Source organism: Syngnathus typhle, linkage group LG3, assembly GCF_033458585.1.
Source record: "Syngnathus typhle isolate RoL2023-S1 ecotype Sweden linkage group LG3, RoL_Styp_1.0, whole genome shotgun sequence".
NCBI lineage: Eukaryota > Metazoa > Chordata > Actinopteri > Syngnathiformes > Syngnathidae > Syngnathus > Syngnathus typhle.
This window is the reverse complement of record NC_083740.1, coordinates 2,450,476-2,471,534: the sequence shown is the minus strand read 5'-3', so window position 1 is coordinate 2,471,534 and position 21,059 is coordinate 2,450,476. Positions and strand designations below refer to the sequence as shown.

General features: G+C 44.8%; 4 protein-coding genes and 1 long non-coding RNA gene across 20 annotated transcripts in view; 1 reads left to right on the top strand and 4 right to left on the bottom strand.

The window, feature by feature from the left end:
• Nucleotides 1-106: 106 nt before the first annotated feature.
• Nucleotides 107-2,614, bottom strand: LOC133151120 (aminoacyl tRNA synthase complex-interacting multifunctional protein 1-like). The gene is made up of 4 exons (XM_061273884.1): nucleotides 2,179-2,614; nucleotides 1,572-1,771; nucleotides 1,290-1,458; nucleotides 107-1,230 (listed from the first exon to the last, which is right to left on the bottom strand). The coding sequence occupies exons 1-4, from the start codon at nucleotides 2,549-2,551 to the stop codon at nucleotides 1,046-1,048; spliced, it is 927 nt and encodes a 308-aa protein (XP_061129868.1). The 5' UTR covers nucleotides 2,552-2,614; the 3' UTR covers nucleotides 107-1,045.
• A 117-nt stretch (nucleotides 2,615-2,731) lies between these two features.
• rnf150a (ring finger protein 150a) lies at nucleotides 2,732-7,581 on the bottom strand. Of its 2 annotated transcripts, XM_061275185.1 has the most exons (8): nucleotides 6,978-7,581; nucleotides 5,721-5,845; nucleotides 5,595-5,630; nucleotides 4,881-4,952; nucleotides 4,730-4,812; nucleotides 4,566-4,662; nucleotides 4,096-4,309; nucleotides 2,732-4,011 (listed from the first exon to the last, which is right to left on the bottom strand). In XM_061275185.1, exons 1-8 carry the CDS (start codon nucleotides 7,435-7,437, stop codon nucleotides 3,854-3,856), a joined length of 1,245 nt encoding a protein of 414 aa, XP_061131169.1. In that variant the 5' UTR covers nucleotides 7,438-7,581; the 3' UTR covers nucleotides 2,732-3,853. The 2 variants fall into 2 exon arrangements, with proteins under 2 accessions (XP_061131169.1, XP_061131168.1); XM_061275184.1 differs by having other exon boundaries at nucleotides 5,595-5,845; nucleotides 6,978-7,580.
• A 357-nt stretch (nucleotides 7,582-7,938) lies between these two features.
• On the top strand, nucleotides 7,939-10,653 carry znf330 (zinc finger protein 330). 2 transcript variants are annotated; one of them, XM_061275186.1, is made up of 10 exons: nucleotides 7,939-8,097; nucleotides 8,455-8,598; nucleotides 8,680-8,699; nucleotides 8,765-8,835; nucleotides 8,916-8,992; nucleotides 9,323-9,449; nucleotides 9,540-9,644; nucleotides 9,756-9,802; nucleotides 10,078-10,195; nucleotides 10,278-10,653. In XM_061275186.1, the coding sequence occupies exons 2-10, from the start codon at nucleotides 8,479-8,481 to the stop codon at nucleotides 10,517-10,519; spliced, it is 927 nt and encodes a 308-aa protein (XP_061131170.1). In that variant the 5' UTR covers nucleotides 7,939-8,097; nucleotides 8,455-8,478; the 3' UTR covers nucleotides 10,520-10,653. The 2 variants fall into 2 exon arrangements, with proteins under 2 accessions (XP_061131170.1, XP_061131172.1); XM_061275188.1 differs by lacking the exon at nucleotides 7,939-8,097 and having other exon boundaries at nucleotides 8,104-8,598.
• Nucleotides 10,654-12,041: 1,388 nt separating this feature from the next.
• On the bottom strand, nucleotides 12,042-13,377 carry LOC133151827 (uncharacterized). Its single transcript, XR_009713997.1, has 3 exons — nucleotides 13,032-13,377; nucleotides 12,703-12,838; nucleotides 12,042-12,530 (listed from the first exon to the last, which is right to left on the bottom strand). It is a non-coding gene; the product is annotated as an uncharacterized LOC133151827 (long non-coding RNA).
• Nucleotides 13,378-14,917: 1,540 nt separating this feature from the next.
• Nucleotides 14,918-21,059, bottom strand: part of inpp4b (inositol polyphosphate-4-phosphatase type II B) — a 108,095-nt gene continuing 101,953 nt past the window's right edge. For 8 of the 14 annotated variants that reach the window (XM_061275175.1, XM_061275176.1, XM_061275169.1 and 5 more), the window contains 9 exons: nucleotides 20,797-20,950; nucleotides 19,750-19,925; nucleotides 18,573-18,696; nucleotides 18,379-18,505; nucleotides 18,156-18,296; nucleotides 17,991-18,088; nucleotides 17,786-17,898; nucleotides 17,156-17,310; nucleotides 14,918-15,177 (listed from right to left, as the gene is read on the bottom strand). In XM_061275175.1, coding sequence (XP_061131159.1) covers nucleotides 14,958-15,177; nucleotides 17,156-17,310; nucleotides 17,786-17,898; nucleotides 17,991-18,088; nucleotides 18,156-18,296; nucleotides 18,379-18,505; nucleotides 18,573-18,696; nucleotides 19,750-19,925; nucleotides 20,797-20,950 — 1,308 coding nt within the window. In that variant the 3' untranslated portion in view covers nucleotides 14,918-14,957. Of the gene's footprint in view, nucleotides 15,296-16,183; nucleotides 16,374-17,155; nucleotides 17,311-17,785; nucleotides 17,899-17,990; nucleotides 18,089-18,155; nucleotides 18,297-18,378; nucleotides 18,506-18,572; nucleotides 18,697-19,749; nucleotides 19,926-20,796; nucleotides 20,951-21,059 lie in introns of those variants that run through there. The other 6 variants (XM_061275170.1, XM_061275173.1, XM_061275174.1 and 3 more) reach the window with 6 other exon arrangements.

The following is a 21,059-nucleotide window of genomic DNA, read 5'->3' as shown; positions in this document are numbered from 1 at the left end:
ATTTTTATAACACACGTTACAAGTCCTGTGATTGAACCATTAAAATATGAACAGAAAATAAATGCAAACCTTCAAACAGGCAAATGGCAGTAAAAGTCATCCCCACTATTTTTTTCATTCACTTTTATTCATGACATAATACACAGGTCAACAATGTACAGGGGTGAGGTGACGTTATAAAAATCAAAATTAGCAACAACTTTAATGACTTCCATCCATACACATTCTTCAAATCATAAAGCATAAATGTTGCCAGGTAAACAGCAAATCTGACACATACTGTAAATCGGCAAAAAAGTAACAATGGATACCGTATTTCCTCCACAAATAGAGGCCATTTAGTCACTTACTGCAACAACTATGAGGCATGTACTGGAAGTAAGGCATTCAAATTTGCACAAAGGCTTTCTCAAGGACAGATTTTAACAATAATGTGTCGACAGAACAATTACAAAGTAGATTCTGTTTGCTCTTGCCTAATGGCTGCAATGTGTATTTCACCATTGACGCATTTGAAGCAAAGTGTAAATGTTTTTTTTTTTCTTCCAGGGAGCAAAACACTGTCGATTGGATAAAGGCGATAATTACCCAATAGCACCCCCTGCTGTTGTATTTTATATGAACAAGTTCATGGAAGGATTGTAAGGCAATTATGAGGTTTGTATACTGTAAGTTCATGTGCCCGATCCAAACACTGGATGAAAGTAATTAGTTATCAATAGAAAAGAGGGAATGAGGCATTCACTTTTTAGTAGTAAGGTGTTAAGACTATGCAATTTGTATTTTGCTTAGGTGTCATTTAAAAGTAATGACAGTTATCTAATGACACTCCATTAGGGGGAAACTAGGAAGCATTTAAGGCAATTAATAGAGGCACAGCATCTATTGGATTGGAGTAAATACGGTAAATTCAAGTGAAAACAAACTTCTGCTGAAAACAATGCGATTCCAAAAGGAAAACAAAATTGGAATTAAGCATCTCCTTCCAGTTGGAATGTTGTCCACGTTTACAGTTGAGAAAAAAAATAAAGTGTCCGCTTCTCCATCACGCTGCTCCTACATGTGTCAGGACGACCTCACAGTCGCTCAAGGTGGGCGCTCGGCACACGCCCTTGCCCACGACCTCCAGGGGCACGCCCTTGTAGGTAGCCACACACTGGCTGTCTGTGCGGAGCTCTGACCCAACATGTTCATAGACATTGGCGGAGTCCAGCTCCTTGTCCGGGTTGCCTAAGCAGAACAAACACAAATTTGAACGCATTGAAACAACATCACCAGTTCTGTAATACCTGTAAATCCATGAATGGTGACTCTATCGCCAGGTACTGCTCCAGGCGGAGGTGCGAGGATCTCCACCATACCCAGTGACCTCACGCACACGACCACGGCCTGGGACGCCACGCCTCGCACCTGCGTGGGCTTCAGGTTGCACAGTAGAACAGCCATGCAGTTCTGAAACTGAACACAACACATGCTAACATTAGCTTTGATAGCAGACCAGAATGGAAAATGCCTTGATTGTTGATAAATGGAGTTTAAATGTGGTACGGTTGTAATTCTTAGTGATGTACCTGGTTGATGGCTGCGCATTCGCTGACCACCGTCCTCGGGTGAGCTTCGCCAACATCCACATGCTGCAAGTACAAGCCGTCCGTACCCGGGAGCTGCATGGTCCTAATAATGCAGCCCGCCCGCAGGTCCAGGTGGGACGCGTCCACCTCGGCTTTGTCCTCAACGGAGACTTCGGCCACTTTTTGTGCCTTCTTCCTTTCTAGCATTAAAGACAGAGCAAAATGATGACAAAAAAAATAATCAAATGTCAGTTTGTATTGCAATGATGCCTTGAAATACAAGTTTAATTTATTCAGCAACTATTGTTGTAATTCAAAATTGTTTTGGGTTAATAAAAAAAAAAAAAAAATAACGCCCCCCCCCCCTCAATACATTTCAATGGGCGTCAAAGAGACGCGAATATCGGGGGTACTCTGTAATATATTATATTGCGCGAATGCTAAGTCCAGTTCGGCTATTAGCTTAGCTCTTGGTTGGTCATAAAAACAAGACAGCGACAAGTTTACGTCTAAAACTTACAAGAGGAAAAACAAAAGAGCGCTTAGGCTAAAATGGCACGCATTCGCATTCGCAGGGCTCCGGCGCTCAGGGGCGGCCCTAACCCACCTTTGGCCTTGCCTTCGGAGGACGACCGCCGACTGAGGCCCATCTCCCGCAGCTCCCTGCTTACGGTGGCCGCGCTGACGTTAGCTCCGGACACCCGCCTGAACTCCGCAGCGAGCGCCTGCAGAGACGGGAAGGTCTGCTCCTGGGCCATCCGCTCCAGAACCTGCCGATGCTCCTCCTTGAGCTTGTGCGGCCGTCCGCAGCGGGGCAACGGGCACGTTCGGCCCTCTCGCTTCCATTGCACGATGACGTTATTGACGGTGGAGCGCGGAAGGTTGAGCAAGGTGGCGATCTCCCTCAGGGACTTTTTACACATATGGCATCCGACTACGGTGCCCCGCTGGAAGTCGCTCAGCTCTCCGCTGCGACCCATCGCTGACGTCGTAGGAACTGTGTGTGCACAAAACGTTTCTTCTTTCTCCTCTCTCCTTCTACTGTAAATACTCTATTGCCCCCTAGAGGGCAGTGTCGTTCCAATAAAATTGGATGGGATTCTATCAAAAATAAATTTTGCAGTTTAAATCTGTCATATGAAAACCCCCCAACAAAATCATAAAAATAATCTGGAATTTATTCCAGCACAATGCTTACACGTGCATCACGGTTAACATTTTTCTAATAATATATATATATACACACAATACGTTACAAAATAGTGATGGCGTAATCTTTGCTGGACGGTGTGCAATATACAGCATTGGTCCCTCTATAGACATCAAATATCACAAGCTAGCACGAGTCATGTGCTGTATCAATGCTACGTCCTCCGCATTCTCACTCCCACACTTTACAATCGTCTCACTCACTGGAGCGATAAAGTGCAACAGGTTTACGACAAGACAGGTAACGAGGACGGGCGTCTTTTGACGCGGAGAACCAACTTCGGTTACAGGCAGGAGAAACAGTCAGTTAAGTGTGGCTACACATTTAAGTTAAGAGAACCTGGTGATGTGTCATTTATAAATCTCGCATTTTCTCACACGACTTCAGAAGTACCAGGTTGTCCATTGGGAGTTTAAAGTGGCCAATCAAAGCTAAGGAACCGTTTGTTGTTCCTAAAATAAAAAACCTGGTACCCTGCAACTGATTTATCCAAACACATCCGACCCCGCTGAAAGGACATTTTTAAATATCTTGGACTGAATGATGCAGCATTTTCTACTAGGCAACAGTAAACAAGTGTTACGCCTGGCGTCCCGTGATTGGTCCGCTTCTGTTTCCCTTAAGACCAAAACGGAGACGCACGGGACAGACGTGACGGGTTTGTGAGGTGCGTCTGCAGTGTGCTCAGCGTTTCACCTCCTGACCCTCGAGGTTGACATCACTTGTGCAAAAACAATTGTCCATACAAGAGGATGTGTCAAGAGTGACGGGCTGTTGAAAATTGGGGAGAGGGATGGCAGTAATCTCGGACATAACTTATTTCTAGATTCCATTGAACCTTTCATTCGTTTGTGTCCTTTTTAGTGGCTCGGGAAGAAAGGCAACCGTTTTTTTAAAGTCTTAACTGCCAACACGAGATGCAAAAACGAACCGATAAAATGTGGATTTGTAAACCACCATGTTGAAACTTTTCATCGGCTTAAATGTGGGGGGTCTCAACAAGGGCAGTGTCCGTGGATGCAGTGACAAATATGTCCAGTAGATGGCGAGAGCGTGACATTTCTGTTGGCCCTCAAGCGCTTGGGCTCCCCTTCTCCTCCTTTTCTACAATCCTCTCGTCACCTTGAAATAATCCCGGGTCAGCTCCGGAGCCAACATTGTCTACCTGCGGCCCGCTTACCGCGTTGAGCGACGAGTCGGAATCGCTGCTGAGTGGCAGCTGGTGCTCACCTGACGAAAGAGAAACACGTTTGGATTTGAAAATGTTAAAGCTAAACTACACGACCAAATCAAAGTGCTTTAAACAAGACTCACTGCCAGAAATGATGTAGTTCTCCTCCGCCTGCGGCGCCAACCCCATGTTGGGACCGAGCCGGGTCGGATCCGTCGCCCTCTCGACCAGCTCCAGTGCCACGGAGCTCTCGTTGACGGTGATATCGCTGGCCCCGCTGATGGCCGGGTTGTCAGACGGACCCCCCAGCGTCATCTCGTAGTCCGGCGGCGACTCGTCCTGGCAGTCTACGTTGAGCTGGATAGACCGCATGGCATTTTAATCATGTTATTCAATTAGCATCAGCGTGGCATCTGGTACTGAACAATTAAGAGGATTTTTTTTTTTTTGGGGGGGGGGGGGGGGCAGTCAAGCCAAAACCTCCTATGGCCAGTTTCATTTTTTGTGGGTCACAAATCGATACTGTCAGACAGACAATCGTCACTGGCTTGGCTAAAACTGACAGATTTGGAGACAAGTGAAAGCACCAAATTGGAAGCAGAGAAGAACTCACCAAAATTCCCAAGGCCTTGAGTATATTCATTTTACACATGGGACACGTCTGGTGATCATGCAGCCACGGGTCCACGCAGTGCTTATGGAACACATGCCTGGGAAAACAAATTGGATTAAACAAGTATCGCAACGGCGTGTCGTCGCATTTGCAAAAAGGCGTACCGGCAAGGTAGCACCCTGACAACGTCGTTAGGCTTGTAGGGCTCGATGCACACGGCGCAGCTATCAAAGTCGCGCTCAGTCTCCTGGGAAATAAAAAAAAATCCCGTCGATGTAATGGCCGTTCAAATAATGTCACGCGACGGCTGCATACCTTGTCTCCTTTCTTAATGGTCCGTACTGGAAGCTTGCTGATGGCTTTTTTGGCAGCGTCCCCCAAGCGTCTCTGCGGGCCGTGACAGAACACACTCTTAAGTGCGACACCGGGGCGCTAACAAACTTAACGTGAAACTAAAAGCGGTTGATCATCAGCGACTTGATCTTGGGATGGACGTTTTGCTACAGCTCCCATTTCACAATAAACCAGGCTGGCGGATTTTTATGGCACAGTACAAGTTCTGCTTCAATCAACAATAAAGTTGATTGAGTCACTGTTTCAATACTTTTGGAAGGGCCTGTCACATTATGTTTTTATATTTCAGTCGCTTCGGTCAGTATTGATGCTCTGGGTATAAAATGATTCATTATTTCAGAAAATGAGAACGTAAAACTCATTTCAGGGTAAATTCAAATTTGAAATGAAAATTTATGAACAGTTGGTTGGACACGCTACAGTCATCACTTTTTTTTTTGAAAGCAAACAATGGCTGCCACCCCTGCAGATGTTACAATAAGAGACGCGGCGATGATGTAACAACGGGCTATTTGCTCTCGTTGATGGTTCACTGCTTTTCTGGGGCCAGCTGTTGGGCTAATTCCAACCTCTCCCTGCCGGCCGGCGACCAGATTGTACAGCGAAGCGACCGGCCCTCACAGATATTGCAGTTACATAACAAAAAAAATAAAATAAATAAAGCTCAAGTCATACCTGGTTGCGGTCGCGGGCATTAGCATAGCGGAATCTCTGGATATAGTAGAAGACAAGCCAGGCGAGGGAGATTATCATGAGAATGATGAAGGAGATGGAGACAAACACTACCGACGTTCTGCTCACATACTTCTGCAGGTTGCGCGTCCCTACAGTGATGTGCAAGGTGACGGCGACGTTCTGCTCCAGCAGCGCCATAATCTCCCGACCTTTGTTCTCCGGGATCATGATGGCCACTATGTCGCCTGTACCTGTACGCATGAGGAAATCATTTTTAAAAAATGGCCGCCGGTCAGACATGCAGCTTTACGATTTAAAATGTGCTCCTTTGCATATCCATATTTTATGGACTGATACAACTTTTTTTCCAGTAAACTACAACTGGGAGTGGCATTAAACACCCTGAAGCCTTTTTAAATGACGTGTTCACTTTTATTTGCCAAGTTGCTGCCCTTTGTTAGGGGAGTTAAATGGAGTTCCCTGGCGCTACCATAAAATGTATCAAGTCTGGACTTGCAAGTCAAAGAAAAAATTCAAAATTAACTGCCTTGCTCAGTAAAATTTGTGAAACACTGATCTTAATATCCATTTGAGACATGGAAGGGTTAAACCCAGAGAAGCCAGGCCAGCTGTGTTGGCTTGGCTCACAGAGAGCGTTCCGCTCTTTATTTGGTAGCCTCGGGTCGGGTCCGAAACACCGGTCGCCGGGCTCTACATCTGCCTGCCAGCAGTGACATCACCCCTCAGACTTTTCTCGACCCTGCCTCCCACCCTCTTTGATTCGAGGAAGCGAGACAATAAAAACCAACCTTGGAACTATTACGTGCTTGGCTGCAGGTGTACTTTGTTGGGCTGTTGCTGCGTTGCCATGCTTCAGAATTTAAGGCCATGGATAACAAAATAGGCCTGGAGGGAAACCATTCCAAGACTCAAACGGCAAAAATGATGGAAATCCATGATAAATCTGAGTTTTCTGACAAATTGCCAAGAGAGAGCGATAGTGACATATTTCCAAGGGGATGGATTCATCAAATAAGCCTTAAGACATTGAGGCGTTTTTATTCGCGTAGCACGCAAAATGAACAGACTGGGAGAATATTTACAACTGAGGTGTATTATAATGATTTGCATTAAATGAACAAGCGTTTGGGAAATTTCTGGTTCCTGTAAATCCATTAAAATCTGAAGCTAGGCAAAAAAAAAAAATCAGGTTTTGGGTGGAATAGTCATTACAATGGGTAAAAAATAACTTTTTGTATGCCTTTAGGATTGTCCGAAAAATCCCCAACGTCATGCTCACCAGAGTCTGAGCTGCTCTGTGTTTGTTTACGGTGGTTTGATATTTGCATTGGATGAAAGCAGCCTTGTGTGTGTTCGTCTTACCAGAGTGGGGCATGGTGATCGTGTCATTGGTACCACTGGAGCCCACATTGTACACGACCACCGCCGAGGCGTTGTTGCCGGCCGCGTTCCGGATCTTCTCGCGATATGTGCAGTTCCCCGCGGCCACCAGGGCCACCCAGGCGGCGGCGGAGCGCGACGCCGGAGGGAAGCGGGCGGCCGGCTCGCACATCTGACGCTCCTGCGGCAGCGACGGCGCCAGCACCAGCCCCCGGGCTTCCCTTTTGGGGGAGTGTTCGCCATAGCGGCCGCACTCGCTCTTGTCGCTCCGTGGCTTAGCGGTGAGAGGATCCAGGTAGGTGATGTTGACGAAGGCCGTGTACCACTCCTCCTTCTCGGCTACGGTGAAGTCCAAGCACAACAGGTGTACGGAGCACAGGGAGGAGACGAGCCACGTCGAGAGAGCTACACTGCGGCACAAGCGAGTGATGGACGGCGCCATGGTGCTACCCGGAAATAGACAGTTTCACTCCAAAAAAACACCAAGCACGGTTTTAGCGGTCGACCACTCGTCTGGTGCTGATCCACTTGTGAGAAGTCTTCTCCACATCACTGCCACCTGTGAGGGGCGGGGGAGGGAGGTGGGAGGGGGATGTTGACAGTCGGAGATTAAGCCGCTACCTGATTGGTTGGTGTTTAGTCGACCACGTGACAGAACGAGGCCAATGTGGCTTTGAAGCACAAGGGCACGTGGGTGCGCCTGACTAAAAATAAAGCTTTGACTGTTACGTACGAGAAGAAGAAAAAAATGAGTGTAATGGAATATGTGTGGAAATTATTTATGACAAAATAAAAATGTAATATTTGAAGTGTCCTCGGGCAGTGATTCTTTTGCTTAGCATATGAGGAAGCCTTTAGAGTACAATTTGAAATCTCAGATTTAAAATGGCTGAACGGATAGTAACTGTATTATAAACTGTTGATATTGCACAATGAAATAGTTTTGTAATATGAGGACATTTGTGAGAATAAGCGGTTCGGATAATGAACGAAAACAAAAAAGCCTATTTGGCTTTTGTGTCGACCCCGGAACTAATTACCGCTGGGGTCTTGTTTCCTGAACGGTTACATTTTCGATCGGACCAGTAGACTCGCTTTTTTGGTAAAGTAAAAATAACGTTTTTGTTGTTTTTGTTTACGATGGCGCCCGCGTATAACTCACATAACCATTAAAACAACCAACTAGCAACACATTTGTGGCTCCAAATGTGAACGTTTTAGTTGGAGTAAATTAATTTTACTTGCGCATGTCATTTCTCGTCACGTTATTAGCTAGTCGCAACCACATCGTACGGCTCATCCAATTCAAACTTTTAAACGACATTTTCCCGACGAGCTTTGTTAACAATTTAAATTAGTTGCGTATTGGTACTAGACGAGTCAATTAGATCCCTCCTATTTGTTTAGATGATTGTATTGGCGATACAGAGTTGAATACTGTCGTTGCTTTCGCGTCAAGGATTGCTGTCAACCGGGTGCCAAAATGCCGAAAAAGAAGACAGGTGCCAGGAAAAAGGCGGAAAATCGAAAGGAACGAGAGAAACAGAGCCGAGCCAACCGGGACCTGGTGGACTTGGCTAAACACCCGTGCAACGTCAACATGGTGACATGCCATTGTGGCTTACTCTCTCCATTTCTAGTGCCACAACCATTAATGCCTTTTTCTCCTTGCTACTGTATTTAGGATTGTGATAAATGCCAGAGGTGAGTATTTCGATCACCAACGCAGCCCAGCTAGTCAAAGTGCTAAGTGTGTTTTCTGTCCCTAGAAAACAGAAGACCCGAGCATTCTGTTACTTCTGCAATGCTGTACAGAAACTTCCTACATGTGCACACTGCGGTGAGTGAAGTAGGGTCAAAATATTTCACAATTTTGCTATTGTGTTGTGTTCTAGGGGGGGGTGTTCTTTTTGTTACAAGGCAAAACCAAATGTATGAAGACGTCAGACTGTGTCGTCAAACACCCAGGGATCTACAGCACCGGGATGGGAATGGTGGTAAGTTGGAAGCAGATTTCTCAACACGGAATGTCCCCTGAGATCGTACAATCCATGAAAAAAAAAATGCCACTAATGTCAACTTTTCCGGAACAAATACATGTACTTACATCGAAGTACTTACCGATACCAAATACCGATACTTGACAATGCCAGTCCATCCTGCAATTGTGTCGAAATTGTTATACTTTTAATCCAATATTTTCTAAAAACACTTTTACTGAACATGGCATGTGTCACTCATGCGCTACAAAGTTTGATGTAAATGCAACTTCCGAGAATAGCTTGCAACTATTTAGTTCTTGTGATGCGAGTAACTTTGTCCACTAGGGGGCAGTGTGTGACTTCTGTGAAGCTTGGGTGTGCCACAGCAGGAAATGCCTGAGCACTCACGCTTGCCTGTGTCCTCTGACGGAGGCGGACTGTATCGAGTGCGAACGCGGCGTGTGGGACCACGGTGATGACCCCGCCCCTAATCCCCCCCCCCACGTGACAAGCTGACCTCCATGAAGTCACGTCGTCCTCACAGTTTCCATTCCTTCCACAGGCGGGCGTATTTTTCGCTGCTCCTTCTGTCAAAACTTTCTTTGTGAAGATGATCAATTCGAACACCAGGCCAGCTGCCAAGTCCTTCAAGCCGAAACATACAAGTGTGAGTCACTCTTCTGCTCAATATTTGAAAGAAAAAGGCATATTAGTAAGGTTGGTGTGCAGGTATGGGCCTACATATAACCCGACTTTGTTTTCCTGTCTCCTAATATAGGCGTTTCCTGCAACAGACTGGGCCAGCACTCATGCCTGCGTTGTAAGGTGGGGGCGCAGCTCTCCTTATCTGTGCAGAAAGCCATACTGTGAATATTTGATCGAAGGGGCTTTATTGTCTGGATTATTTTTCAGTGATTATTTTGCAGTGTTTTATATATGGGCATTTCATCCATCCCACATTAGCCTGTTTCAAGTTTACCCTGTCCACTCACACTAATCAGTGCATCCAATAACTTTAACATGAATAAAAGTCCCCCAAACTTTTTTTTTTCCCGCTGTGGGACCTGAGTTGGCATTAGAAGGTGTCGTTGTCCCGACAGGCCTGCTACTGTGACGACCACGCTAAGAGCAAAGTGTTCAAGCAGGAGAAGGGGAAGGCGCCGCCATGTCCCAAGTGTGGCCACGAGACCCAAGAGACCAAAGACCTCAGCATGTCAAGTGAGTCCCCCAAAACGCCCCAACTGACTTCTAGGCTTGTGGATGAACATCATGTGTCCCCCGTGTTCTCCTGCCGCCGCAGCTCGCACGTTGAAATTCGGACGCCAGGCCGGCGGTGACGACGACGATGACGACGACTACGGAGCGTCGGGCTACGACAGCTACTGGAAGAACATCGCGTCAGGAGGCGGAGGACGCAACTATGACGACGACGATGAGGAGGAAGATGACGATGAAGATGACGACGATGAAGAGGAGGAAGAGGAAGACGAGGGCGAAGAAGAAATGGCCGCTCTTAAATTAGATGCAGCCGCCAAAGTCTGAAACGGGACAAGATTTGAATGAAAATCAGATGGTGGTTTTGTTACACCCTCAAACTCGTTTAACAACTTTTTGACCTCACTGTCAAATGTTAGGACGGTGCCTGAATAAAATGAATTAGCACAGAAGTAAACCAATTGTGTGTTTCAAGCAAACCAATTATTTCTGCAAAACCACATATCCAAAGTTTTAAGGGCAACAGCCAACAAAAAACAAAGTGAATATTAAAAGTCTACACACCCCTCAAATGTTAAGATTTTGTGACACTTGAAGAAAGAAATAATCCACGATGCAATGCAATGACCTATAACCTCTGCAACTTAAATGTTAAAAAATATTGAGGGGGGAAATGTGCGTTTAAATTTCTGGTCAATGGGAGTCAGCCATCATTTAAAGTGCCTCCAAAATAAAGTTCAGCCGTTCTAATAAGCTTCCTGTGATTTTGCAGCCTGATTAATTTTCAGATCTTAGATTAGCCTTCCTGCCCTTTCTGTAGTTACATCAACTAGTTAATCACAAGCACTTGAAAATTCCTCCCTATCTCCCCCTCGCTCTCACCTACTTCCCTCCCTCTCTCTCGTGACGAATGCAGAGGCGTTCACTCAACACTGAGCTTGTGCGTGTAATGTGCAACCTTTTGTTTTCTCTGCCCGGTGTGCTTCGTTTAGTTTTTTTTTCTTACCCCCTGACGGAGACCACCAGCACGACGTTCTCCCTGTCCGTCCTGCAGCAGTGCACCGGAGCGACATGCTGCATTGACTGTGGCCGCACGAGCACGGCGCACACAGCGGCTTCATGACGGCGCGCCAGCTCGTCCCTTTCCACCTGATAAGTTGCGGAACGGTAAGTGTTGTTCTCACTCAATTCATTTCCAACGCGACGTTCGTGCGCGTTTGAACTTTGACCGAAAATCTATCGAGCGTAATAACTTGCGCGTGTGGGCGATGAAACCACGCGTGCGCTCGCAGCCTTTCCAATCCAGCTTCTTAATAACCACAACAGGAAAAGTCCGCGATAACTTCCACTTTCGAGTGCCTTGATGTCTTTTGGAAACTGCCCCCTTCACTCATTGAACACATTACGGACGCGTATCCTTACAATGTCTAAGTCATTTGACTCCCTCAGCATCACCCAAAAGAAAGTGCGCTTGCCCTAAACATGGCTCCTTGAATTCCAAGGAATTTGATATTAAACACAAGTCATCTGCATTGTGCGGCGCCAATCAATCGTAATCACCCATGAGAAAGGCCTTAAAAATACTTAAAAAATGCTGATCAAGGTATTTACTGCCACTCCCAGTCGATGTTTACCGTCACGCTAAACATCGAACAAAACAATTACACCAATGTAGCTTTGTTCGATATAAACCTGTTTAGCTTAATGCTAACACCATTGACATGCTAATGATGGAGACCAACAAAGCAATAGCTAATTGAAACGATGCACTGACACGTAGACATATAATATCTACGTGTATAATATATAATTATATAAAACGTATAATATAATAATATTCACAGGCATGTTTTCTTCATTTTGTGAAAAAATGACAATCATTTCAGTATTTTAGAGTCACTTGCAGTCAGAAGAGGAAGTCTAACTTTATCTTAAGGACTGTCCGGCGCTGCACTGCCTCCTGGTGGCCAAGACTAGAAGAAGCACCACAATGAATTTGATTGCAGCATTGAATTCATGTTTCATAAACTATTTTTTATATTCTATATAATTGTGACATTACATTGTTTTTATAGAGTACAATCTGAAAAAGTTACATCATTTTAAATGAGATTTTTGAAGGGAGGAGGCTTGACCTATTTGCCTTTCCATCGATTTCAATTGGGAATACATATTATTTTGCTTGGATTGCATGACTATCATTTCTTTTTTAAAACATTTGTTCCCTCTGATGCAACCGAATGGCAGTTAACAAAAGGTCACGGCCGCCACACGCAATCATAACCACGGTTAAATAAATCACTTTGATTGTGCCGATGAAAAGGCGAGTGTCATCAATCTGTCACGACAAAAAAAAACAAAAAGGTATCATCAGTTTTGTTTGTTTGTGTGGAGCAGAGCCAAGATATTCATCTGTGCCAATCATCCGTGTTAAGCAACGCAATTGTGCCGTCATTTATTTTTCGTATATCGGTGTCAGCAGAGCTGAACTTGTGAGGATGTGCACTAACCCGTCCGTGTTGTTTCCAGGCAGGCATCCGGCTGTCGCTCTGCCCTCACCTGTGCAGGGACAGACACACAACTCAGGTGTGGCTTTGTGTGTTTGTGCTGAGGTACGACGACAGCAGTGTAGCATCGCTTCGCTTCCTATGCAAACAAACATCAAGTCAACCGGTGCTGGAAGAAAATTGGGCCAATTATCATTATTTTATAATTTGGAGTGATTATAATCATCTAATTTGACAACACTATTTGCATGCAATCAAATCAAACATCAAATACATTGAAAGCACCAGAATATTCATTTTGATAGCATGAAACAAAATGTTTGTAACTTAACGATGGTCTTCACTGTTCCTTCCGCAGCCTCCTCGTTTCGACTTCATGCGCGTTGTCCCCGGATCACTCGGAAACCCTGCAAAAGTGCCTGAGCAGCCTGACGCCCTCCATTGAGGTGAGCAAAAGGTATACAAATTGTTATGCTTATCACGCTTCGCCACAACCAGTGACATTTTTCATTTTTATTCCATCAAGTGAAATCAAAATGTTTTTGCCCATTCAGGAGTCCAGTGCAATGTTGTACGCTCCGTCCATGAATGAAATTCGAGTAAGCCAAATGCTCCCAAAATGCTATAATTAGTCTATGGCTCCCTTGTTGATGTGCAAACCTCTCCCACAGGCCAAGTGTCATCATCTGTCCCTCAAATGTTACTTCCTGGAGCTCGTAATGGTCATGGACGAAGAGGAAGTTGCCTTGGACACTAACACCGACTGCATCCACAATTTCAACGACATGCTGCAAACTGAAAGGAACGCTGTGAGTATCCTTTTTTTTTTTTTAAATCAAAATTTAGATTTACGCACCTTCAGTGTAGCAGCACATTATGCCACAACATGCCAGTGATTAAAAAAAAAGTATTTTATTAGCTATCTTTATTGACGCTTCATGCATAAAGCTAATTTAATATATGCATGCAAGGTTATCATTTTGGCAGAATGAAATTCAGATAACTAATTAATCAGACAATTAATTAAAAACAGACGGATTGTAACGAAGACATGTTCTCTTGTTTTAAGTTGCAGGTCAACTGTCCACCATGCGAGGCGCACTCAGTCGGGAACATCACAACTTTTCTGGATAGATTAAACACCCTCCTGCAAGCATTGACTAATGCCCAACACTAGATGTAAATATGTCATACTTTGTAGGAACTAAAAATGTTTTTATATGTACAGTGAGGTCCACACGTTCTTGGACAATGACTGTTTTCCAAAGCAAACGTTCCTCATCGCGGGAGCCTCAAACAAGTCCTTATTTGAATGAATACTATTTTAATGAGATAACAAAAATCAATTTTATTTTGAAATGTTGCCGAGAAAAAAAACGTCATTGTCCAACTACTTTTGCAGCAAAGTATATACAAGTGAATAACTTCTGAGTGTGTTTTGAGTTTCTCCATAACACTTCGTAGCTCAATAGGAAGAAAATATGTGAAGTATTCTAACGTGGATGGACTTGAGGTATCACCAAGGCCGGGCAGGTGATATTTGAAAGTGACCATAAGCTAACTGCTAAACAGCCATGAATGTATAGCGAACCCCAAAATATGCTACTGAACTGAATGTTGCTAGCCCCAAATATGCTAATCGCTAAAACAAATGAATGTACCAAGTCAAAATATGCTGAATGGACAGCAAGTTCTGCAAAAAAAAAAAGCACAATGGACATTGCACAATGGAATGAGAGCATTCAAGTTCAGCAGTTCATCCTGAAATTTCAACGGGCCGTTCTGAGTTGACCCTGAGTTGAGCTTAATGCGAACACACAAAAAAATGTAGCCACACAATATTCTGTGAAAAAATATCAATCCAGATTACTGAGCAGTTATCATTTTCTCTGTATAAATGTATATACTTGAATATACATTGTAGCGCCCCCTAGTGGCAAAGGTGAATTAAGGCAAGAAATCATTCTGCAGACTGTTGAATTCTTAACATTCCTTTGAATTATTATTAATATATATGTTACAATATTGTAAAGTTCTATTTTGCCTATTAAAAACATGGTAACATTTTTTTGTTGGATTTTTTTCAGGGCACAGTCATTTCCATTCATATCAATGGGGAAAGCTGATTTGCGCCGCATGTCATGAAAAAAAAAAAAACCCAGAATATGTTGAAGTCCACTACGGTTGCGCAATAATACAAGCTCATAAAGACAGTGGGAACATTTAAAGATTTTATTTGTTAAATGCAACAAATTACATCATTTGTACGTCAGTACTATCGTAGAAAAAATAAATATTTGTTGGACAGTTTTCAGATATGACACGTTAAGCTGCTCGTGGGACGATGCCATCAAGTATCCACTTTTCCGTACGAGCCCTCGGGCGGCCTGTAAGACTTTGGGAAGACCATCAGTTGCAACATGTTGAAGGCGTACTTCCTGCAGCCGATGTTCTTCTCCACGTTCTCCATGCGGCAGCCTTCTCTGACAGCCAAATGCAACAACAACGATGGTGACAGTCACCTCAGAATTGTCAAATTTGAGCCAAAATGTGCTTTTTAGGTGGTGCTCCACTTTTGGTGGGTGGGCTTCTGGAACTACAGCAAAAAATGTTGTGTTTAAAAAAAAAAAAAAGGAAACTAAATAACTACAAGCAAGCTGCAAAAAAACGAACTCTTCTTTGTCCACAAAATATGAGCGAGCCTCAAGTCGTCTAAGTGAGCAATCTTGAGGGTGCCGCCTTGACGTCAGATAATAAAACAACAGTCCTCTTGGAAGGTGTCGCTAAGGCCAGACTTGGCGTTTCCGATGTTTGGAATTTCCTCAGCTGCACGTTTCGCAAACCACGAGTCTAATTACAACCCATTTAAGGCAGTAAGCGCGGAACCACTTGGTGCCGTTCCAAAGTCTTAAACAGGACTTTCCTGCACGGGAGGTTGCCAATCCGGGCAAATTCTGCCTGACGGGAAGAAAAAGCTAAAAAGTTGCTTTCCCGAGGCTTAAAGCTAACAACAATTTGTTTTCATTTATTGAGTTGGTTAGTCAGGCTTTGCAAATCCGGAAAATTCCGTCTGATGGGAAGATGCCAAGAAGTGAAATCAAGTTATTTTGCATTTTAGCACCTTGACTAATTTCATTTGCGGTGTTAGTGGACTAACCAATGCTAATACTAGCACGACCCCTATTGAAGCTAACATAACGTTGCTTTTGAGTTAGCTGCATGCTAACTACGGCCTCTTTTCATTCATTCAGTTTGTTAGTTCAACTACTCGCACAAGTGAAAGTTTCTCACACGCACTCGCATATTGGAACACATACATACACAACTGACACACAAGTCATACACACGGAAAAAAGTGCATCGGCACTTCAGGAATTCTCACAAGCCAAATATCGTATATTTTCAGTGGTGTGAACGAGCGGTAAGACAAAGCCGAAGAATGGCGAGGGCGGCCGGCCGGCGAAGAGAGCGAGCAAAGGCGTGGTCGTTGTCAGCAGCTTTATTGATACTTTGCCAGCAGAAAAACCAGACTTAAAATGAGCCAGACGACCAGTAGGTGGGAGCTGACGAGAAGCAGGGCGATGGGGTAAAAGTGACGCGACGTCGGTTTGCTCTCGGCCGCCGCGCCCGCCTCGGGATCCTCCCAGTGACCCAATTCTCCGTGAGACAGCCGACTGAGAGAAGGAAGAACGTCCACGACCCCCCCCACCCCAATTGCGAGCAGAGAGAGAGAGAGAGAGAGAAAGCCAGGTTAGTGGGGAAACTTGGAGACGATGAAGACGATGGCTGGAAATGGGATGAATACGGCACGGATGGAGGGAGGCGGCATGCGGCATGCAACTGTCCTAGCTAGCTCTATACATCTACCAGATCTTCCTTGTAGAACTATCAAAATAAATCGATTAAATCAAATTTCATCAATTTTGGTGATTGAGTAATCGCTTCTCGCCATTTTAAAAACGTCAACTGTCCCTTTATTTCGGCTAGCGGATAAAAAGCCTCCTAAAATGAATTTTGTGATGGGTTGTACCCTGGAGGATTTGGCTTTGGTAAATTTGACATCCTTAACCTCCAAAAATGATGCCGAGCTATCAATTACTTCCAGACGAGAGTCCGACTTGAGGTTTGCAGACGCCAAGCAATGCCAACCAGCCCAGCAGGTCTTTATCGCTGATCTACTTTTTGGGTTAAGTTTGATTTGAAAAACAACAAACAAGCGGGCCAGGTGTTGCGTTCAAGCGCATTCCGAGCATTCCTCAACGCAACCCAGCCGAAGCTAACGCCTTCGTTTTGAACCCTCTCGGCAAACGTTTACAAACACCGCCTGAAGTTGTCACATTGTTGTTGTTGGGATGTGTAGCCGTGGGAACACTCGTGTGTGTGTGTGTGGGCGGTGGTGGAATGCAGCGAGCAGGGGCGGGGCTTACGGCAAAGACGATGCCTCTGAAGGCCTTACCTCCGCATGCAGTCAAGAGCGCGGACGAAGAAGTCCTTGCTGAGCTGGTGCTCGTCACGCAGCAGGGCGCACTGCTCCAGCGTGACGGACATTGACGTTCGGTCTTTGGCACTTTTGCAGCTGGTGAACCTGATGCCGTTCAGACGCCGGCAAATCTGGATCGCGGCAAATAAAACAGTTGAGTACGTCGGGGCCGGGAAGAGTTTGAAGAGCGAGGGTTTGATATGGGACTTTCCCAAGCATTATTTGCCCTTCGCCTAACTGAAGCCCCTCATTTCAACCTAATTCCTTGGCACAGGAAGGCAGCAAAGCACTACTTTTGTCTAAATGAAGCTCCTCAACAACTTTCAGCATTGCTCCTTGGCAAAGAGGTGTTACAAAATGGTGACAAAGCACGACGTATGTCGAAATGAATCGCCCCCACCAACTCACTCCAACTTAAGTTTCTTGGCACCGCACCGTCACAAGATGGCACCAAACCACTACTTTTGTCTCAACTCATTTCAGCAGATTGTGCGCTGAATATATTCCACACTCAAACGTGACTTTTTTTTTTTGCATCAAATTCCAGCTTATGCAACGCAAGGGTTGTTTTATTTAGCAACGAGGAAATTCCCGGTCGGAGCTCACCGCCGCAGCGCTCCACAGAATCTCCACATTCTTCCTCCGCTTAGCGACTACATTCTGGCCCAGACTTTCAAGTAGTTCCTTGATGTCGGTCTGACTTTGGAAACATGGTAGACCTGTTTGAAAGAGCAAAGCAAGTGAGAGTGAAAACTCTCTCCCCGTGGTCCGTCTGACCGCACCCTTGGTGATAAGCACTGAGCCAACTTACATTCACGTGGCACCTTTTCACTCAGCGTTTTGCAATAACACTCCAGCGTTTCAAAGTTCTTCTGGTTGATCCTCTCCTGAAGGGAAATGTCTCCAAACCTGCAAGGCAATAGATGGTTTTCAAATCGAGGTGGTAGCTCGAGGAGGGGGGGAGGTTTGCGCTGACCTCTCGGCGATGGTTTGCTGCTCGTTGATGCCCACGTTAAAAAGCACCGGAAACACACGCAGGGGTTGGCCCTCCTTAATTTCCTCAGGCATGTTCTGGAAGGCGGGGCCTGGCAGTGGGACCTCCACGGTGAAGTGGTCCCTGAGAAAAGCCACAAAGCTTCGCATCAGAACATCAATACTCACGTGGGAAAGTCCACGGAAGCGACAGATCCGAGTCTCACCGCCTGCCTCGCACCACGGGCTGAAGGTCACTGAGGTGGTCCGTTCTAGCTTGGGTCACCTTGAACACGACCCTCTGGAGGTCGGCCACGCCCACCTCCATATCTTCCAGCATGCCGATTTCTTCACCTTGGGACGTTGCCACGTTAGCGCGATGACTCAGCCACAAGGCCGCTAGTTCCACATGGGAACTTACTGTAGGTGCTGAGCAGGCTTTCAAACTGGGCCACCAGGCCGACCAGGTGGAGCTGCTTCAAAAAGCCTTTGTCCTGCATTCCGGCGTAGACGCGCATGACGAAACCGCACGCCAACACCGCCAGCTGGTGCGCACAAACACACGCGTGCCTTTTAATGACATGCTGACACATTTTTCATGAATCCGCATGTTGCATCCATTCACGTTCAAAGAATCCCAATGCTGCTTTTATGAATCCAACACACAAAGCGGACGGATGCTTGTTTGCAAAACCGGAAACAGACATGCTCCTTCACTGACTCACAAAAAAGGGTGATTCTTGTGTCAAATAATCACGAGTTCTGATTCAACGTCTTGTGTTGTTTCAATAGAAAATGGACTTAGCACAGCCGAGTTGCATGCTAGCAAAACACTTACTGTTAACACGGAGGTGTGCTAATAACATCGTGTAATATGTCTCGTCACCGTGATTTCGATCTCTTTGTGTGTCTCGGCATGTGAAGACGTTGACAACAAAGCAGACTTTGACTTATCAACCTACTAAGAGGCAAGGAAGTATATTGGGTCATTAGCACCATTACGTGTCTGGCCACCGAGATACGGATCTGAGAGGTTATAAAGCAATGAAGCGATAACTTATTGAGTTAGTGATTGATTTCCATAAAATACAAAGAGAGTACAGTGCAGTCAACGGAGAGAGAGGAAATATGACGCCCCCTGCAGGAGCAAAGGAGCACATGCATGTCTCATTGACCCATGCAGAATGATTTCAAAGTATGGCTGGCTCCATGTTCTATTATTTACCTTATCTTTATATGGTGAGGATAAGCAAGTCAGATAATAGATATCTAATTCAGAGAATAATTTAATTTGATGCAATCCACGTTAGTTTATTCGAGTTAATTTTAACCAACCTTTTTATTCTACTTCATGTTTCATCAAATGCATTTGATTTCATTCATGAATAAATTGACAGTTTTCTTCATTTCTGTTCCATTCCCATTTAAATGAACTTGATTTCATTTTGATGAAGTTAAAATAGTCCATCATTTATTGTATTCACGTTTTGTACAGTTGTATTTGTATTTAATCAACTTGTGCAAGTCAAATTAAAGTAATTGATTTTTTTTTTTGGTTTGTATAAGTACGTCTATCGTAATTGTTGTTGTTGACTCACAGCCTGACTGAAGACGACGTCTCTCCTCTGCTGCAGTAGGAATCCTTGCGGGATGCTGCAGGCGGCCTCCTGCAATAGCACAAAGGTGACGGCTCTCCTGGCCTTGTCCACCACCTGGGTCACGCACTCCTTCAATCTTGTCACCAGGGGGCACAGTTGCTCCCGCCAGTCACCTGCTTTGCCAACATTGGAAAAACAAGGAAGAACCTGAATGACGTTGGCGTGACTTCCCGTCTCACGCATTGACCCAGTGGCACAGATAGCGAGCGGGACATCACTTCCTGTTTTCAAGACATTTGGCGTCTCAAGGGCGACATTTTAGACTGCGTCACAATGCATAATAGATGATTCACAGTTAATGGCGGATCATTAAACGCATCATAAAATTGTCTTTGTGAAAAGGACACGACTCTGAAAAGACTAAATGAAATGACATCAGTAGACTAAATTGAATTAGACCGCTCCACAAATGACTCAAAATCAAGATAATTATAGTTAATGAAAATTATAATATGTAATTATAGTTAATGAAAACTACAATATAAACTATAACTGAAATTACTTTTTCATTAAGGAAAACAAATAAAAATGCTTAAAAACACTAACCAAAACTACATCTTACATTTTAAAAAAATCTAAGATTCTAAAGATTTGCAAGGTTACACTAATTTTTTTCCCCCCTTAATAATTGTTTTCATAAAAACCCGTTTTGCAAACTGTTTTCCCAAACTTGGTGTTGCTTCACCTGTTTTCACACGCACACTTTCTATTGTTCGTATGTTTTTTTTAGAACAGTGATCTTATCAAAAGTGTCGGCGTGCAGACAAAAGCTTATTCGTGTAATTCTTTAAGTGGTCAACAGGGGGCAGTAATGTATCAATGATGTCTTCTCGAGCCAAATCACAAGCGAGCGCAGTGAGAGCATTGAAGGATCTCTGGAAATGACTAAACCAGCTTTTGGGGCTGTATTCACAAAAAAATAATAATAATACAGAGGTGGATTTAAGCCAATTTTAGCCACGTATTATTATTTTCAAAATTCCTTACCAGGGTTGTGTGAGGTGATGACATCAGCGAGTTGTTGCTGCTCGCCACCGCCGCCGCCGCGCTCCTGCTTGCTGCGGTCGTCCTGGTCGGCCAACTGGTCCACCATGGCGATGACACAGTTGAGACGCTTGGCCACGCTGGCCCAAACTCTGTCCTGAAACAATCCAACAGTCACACAGTGCACGCTCGCTTCATCAGGCAAGAAGAAGCTCTTGTAGAAAAAAACATCGTCCGTGAAAAGAAAAGGTGACGACAACTTCATA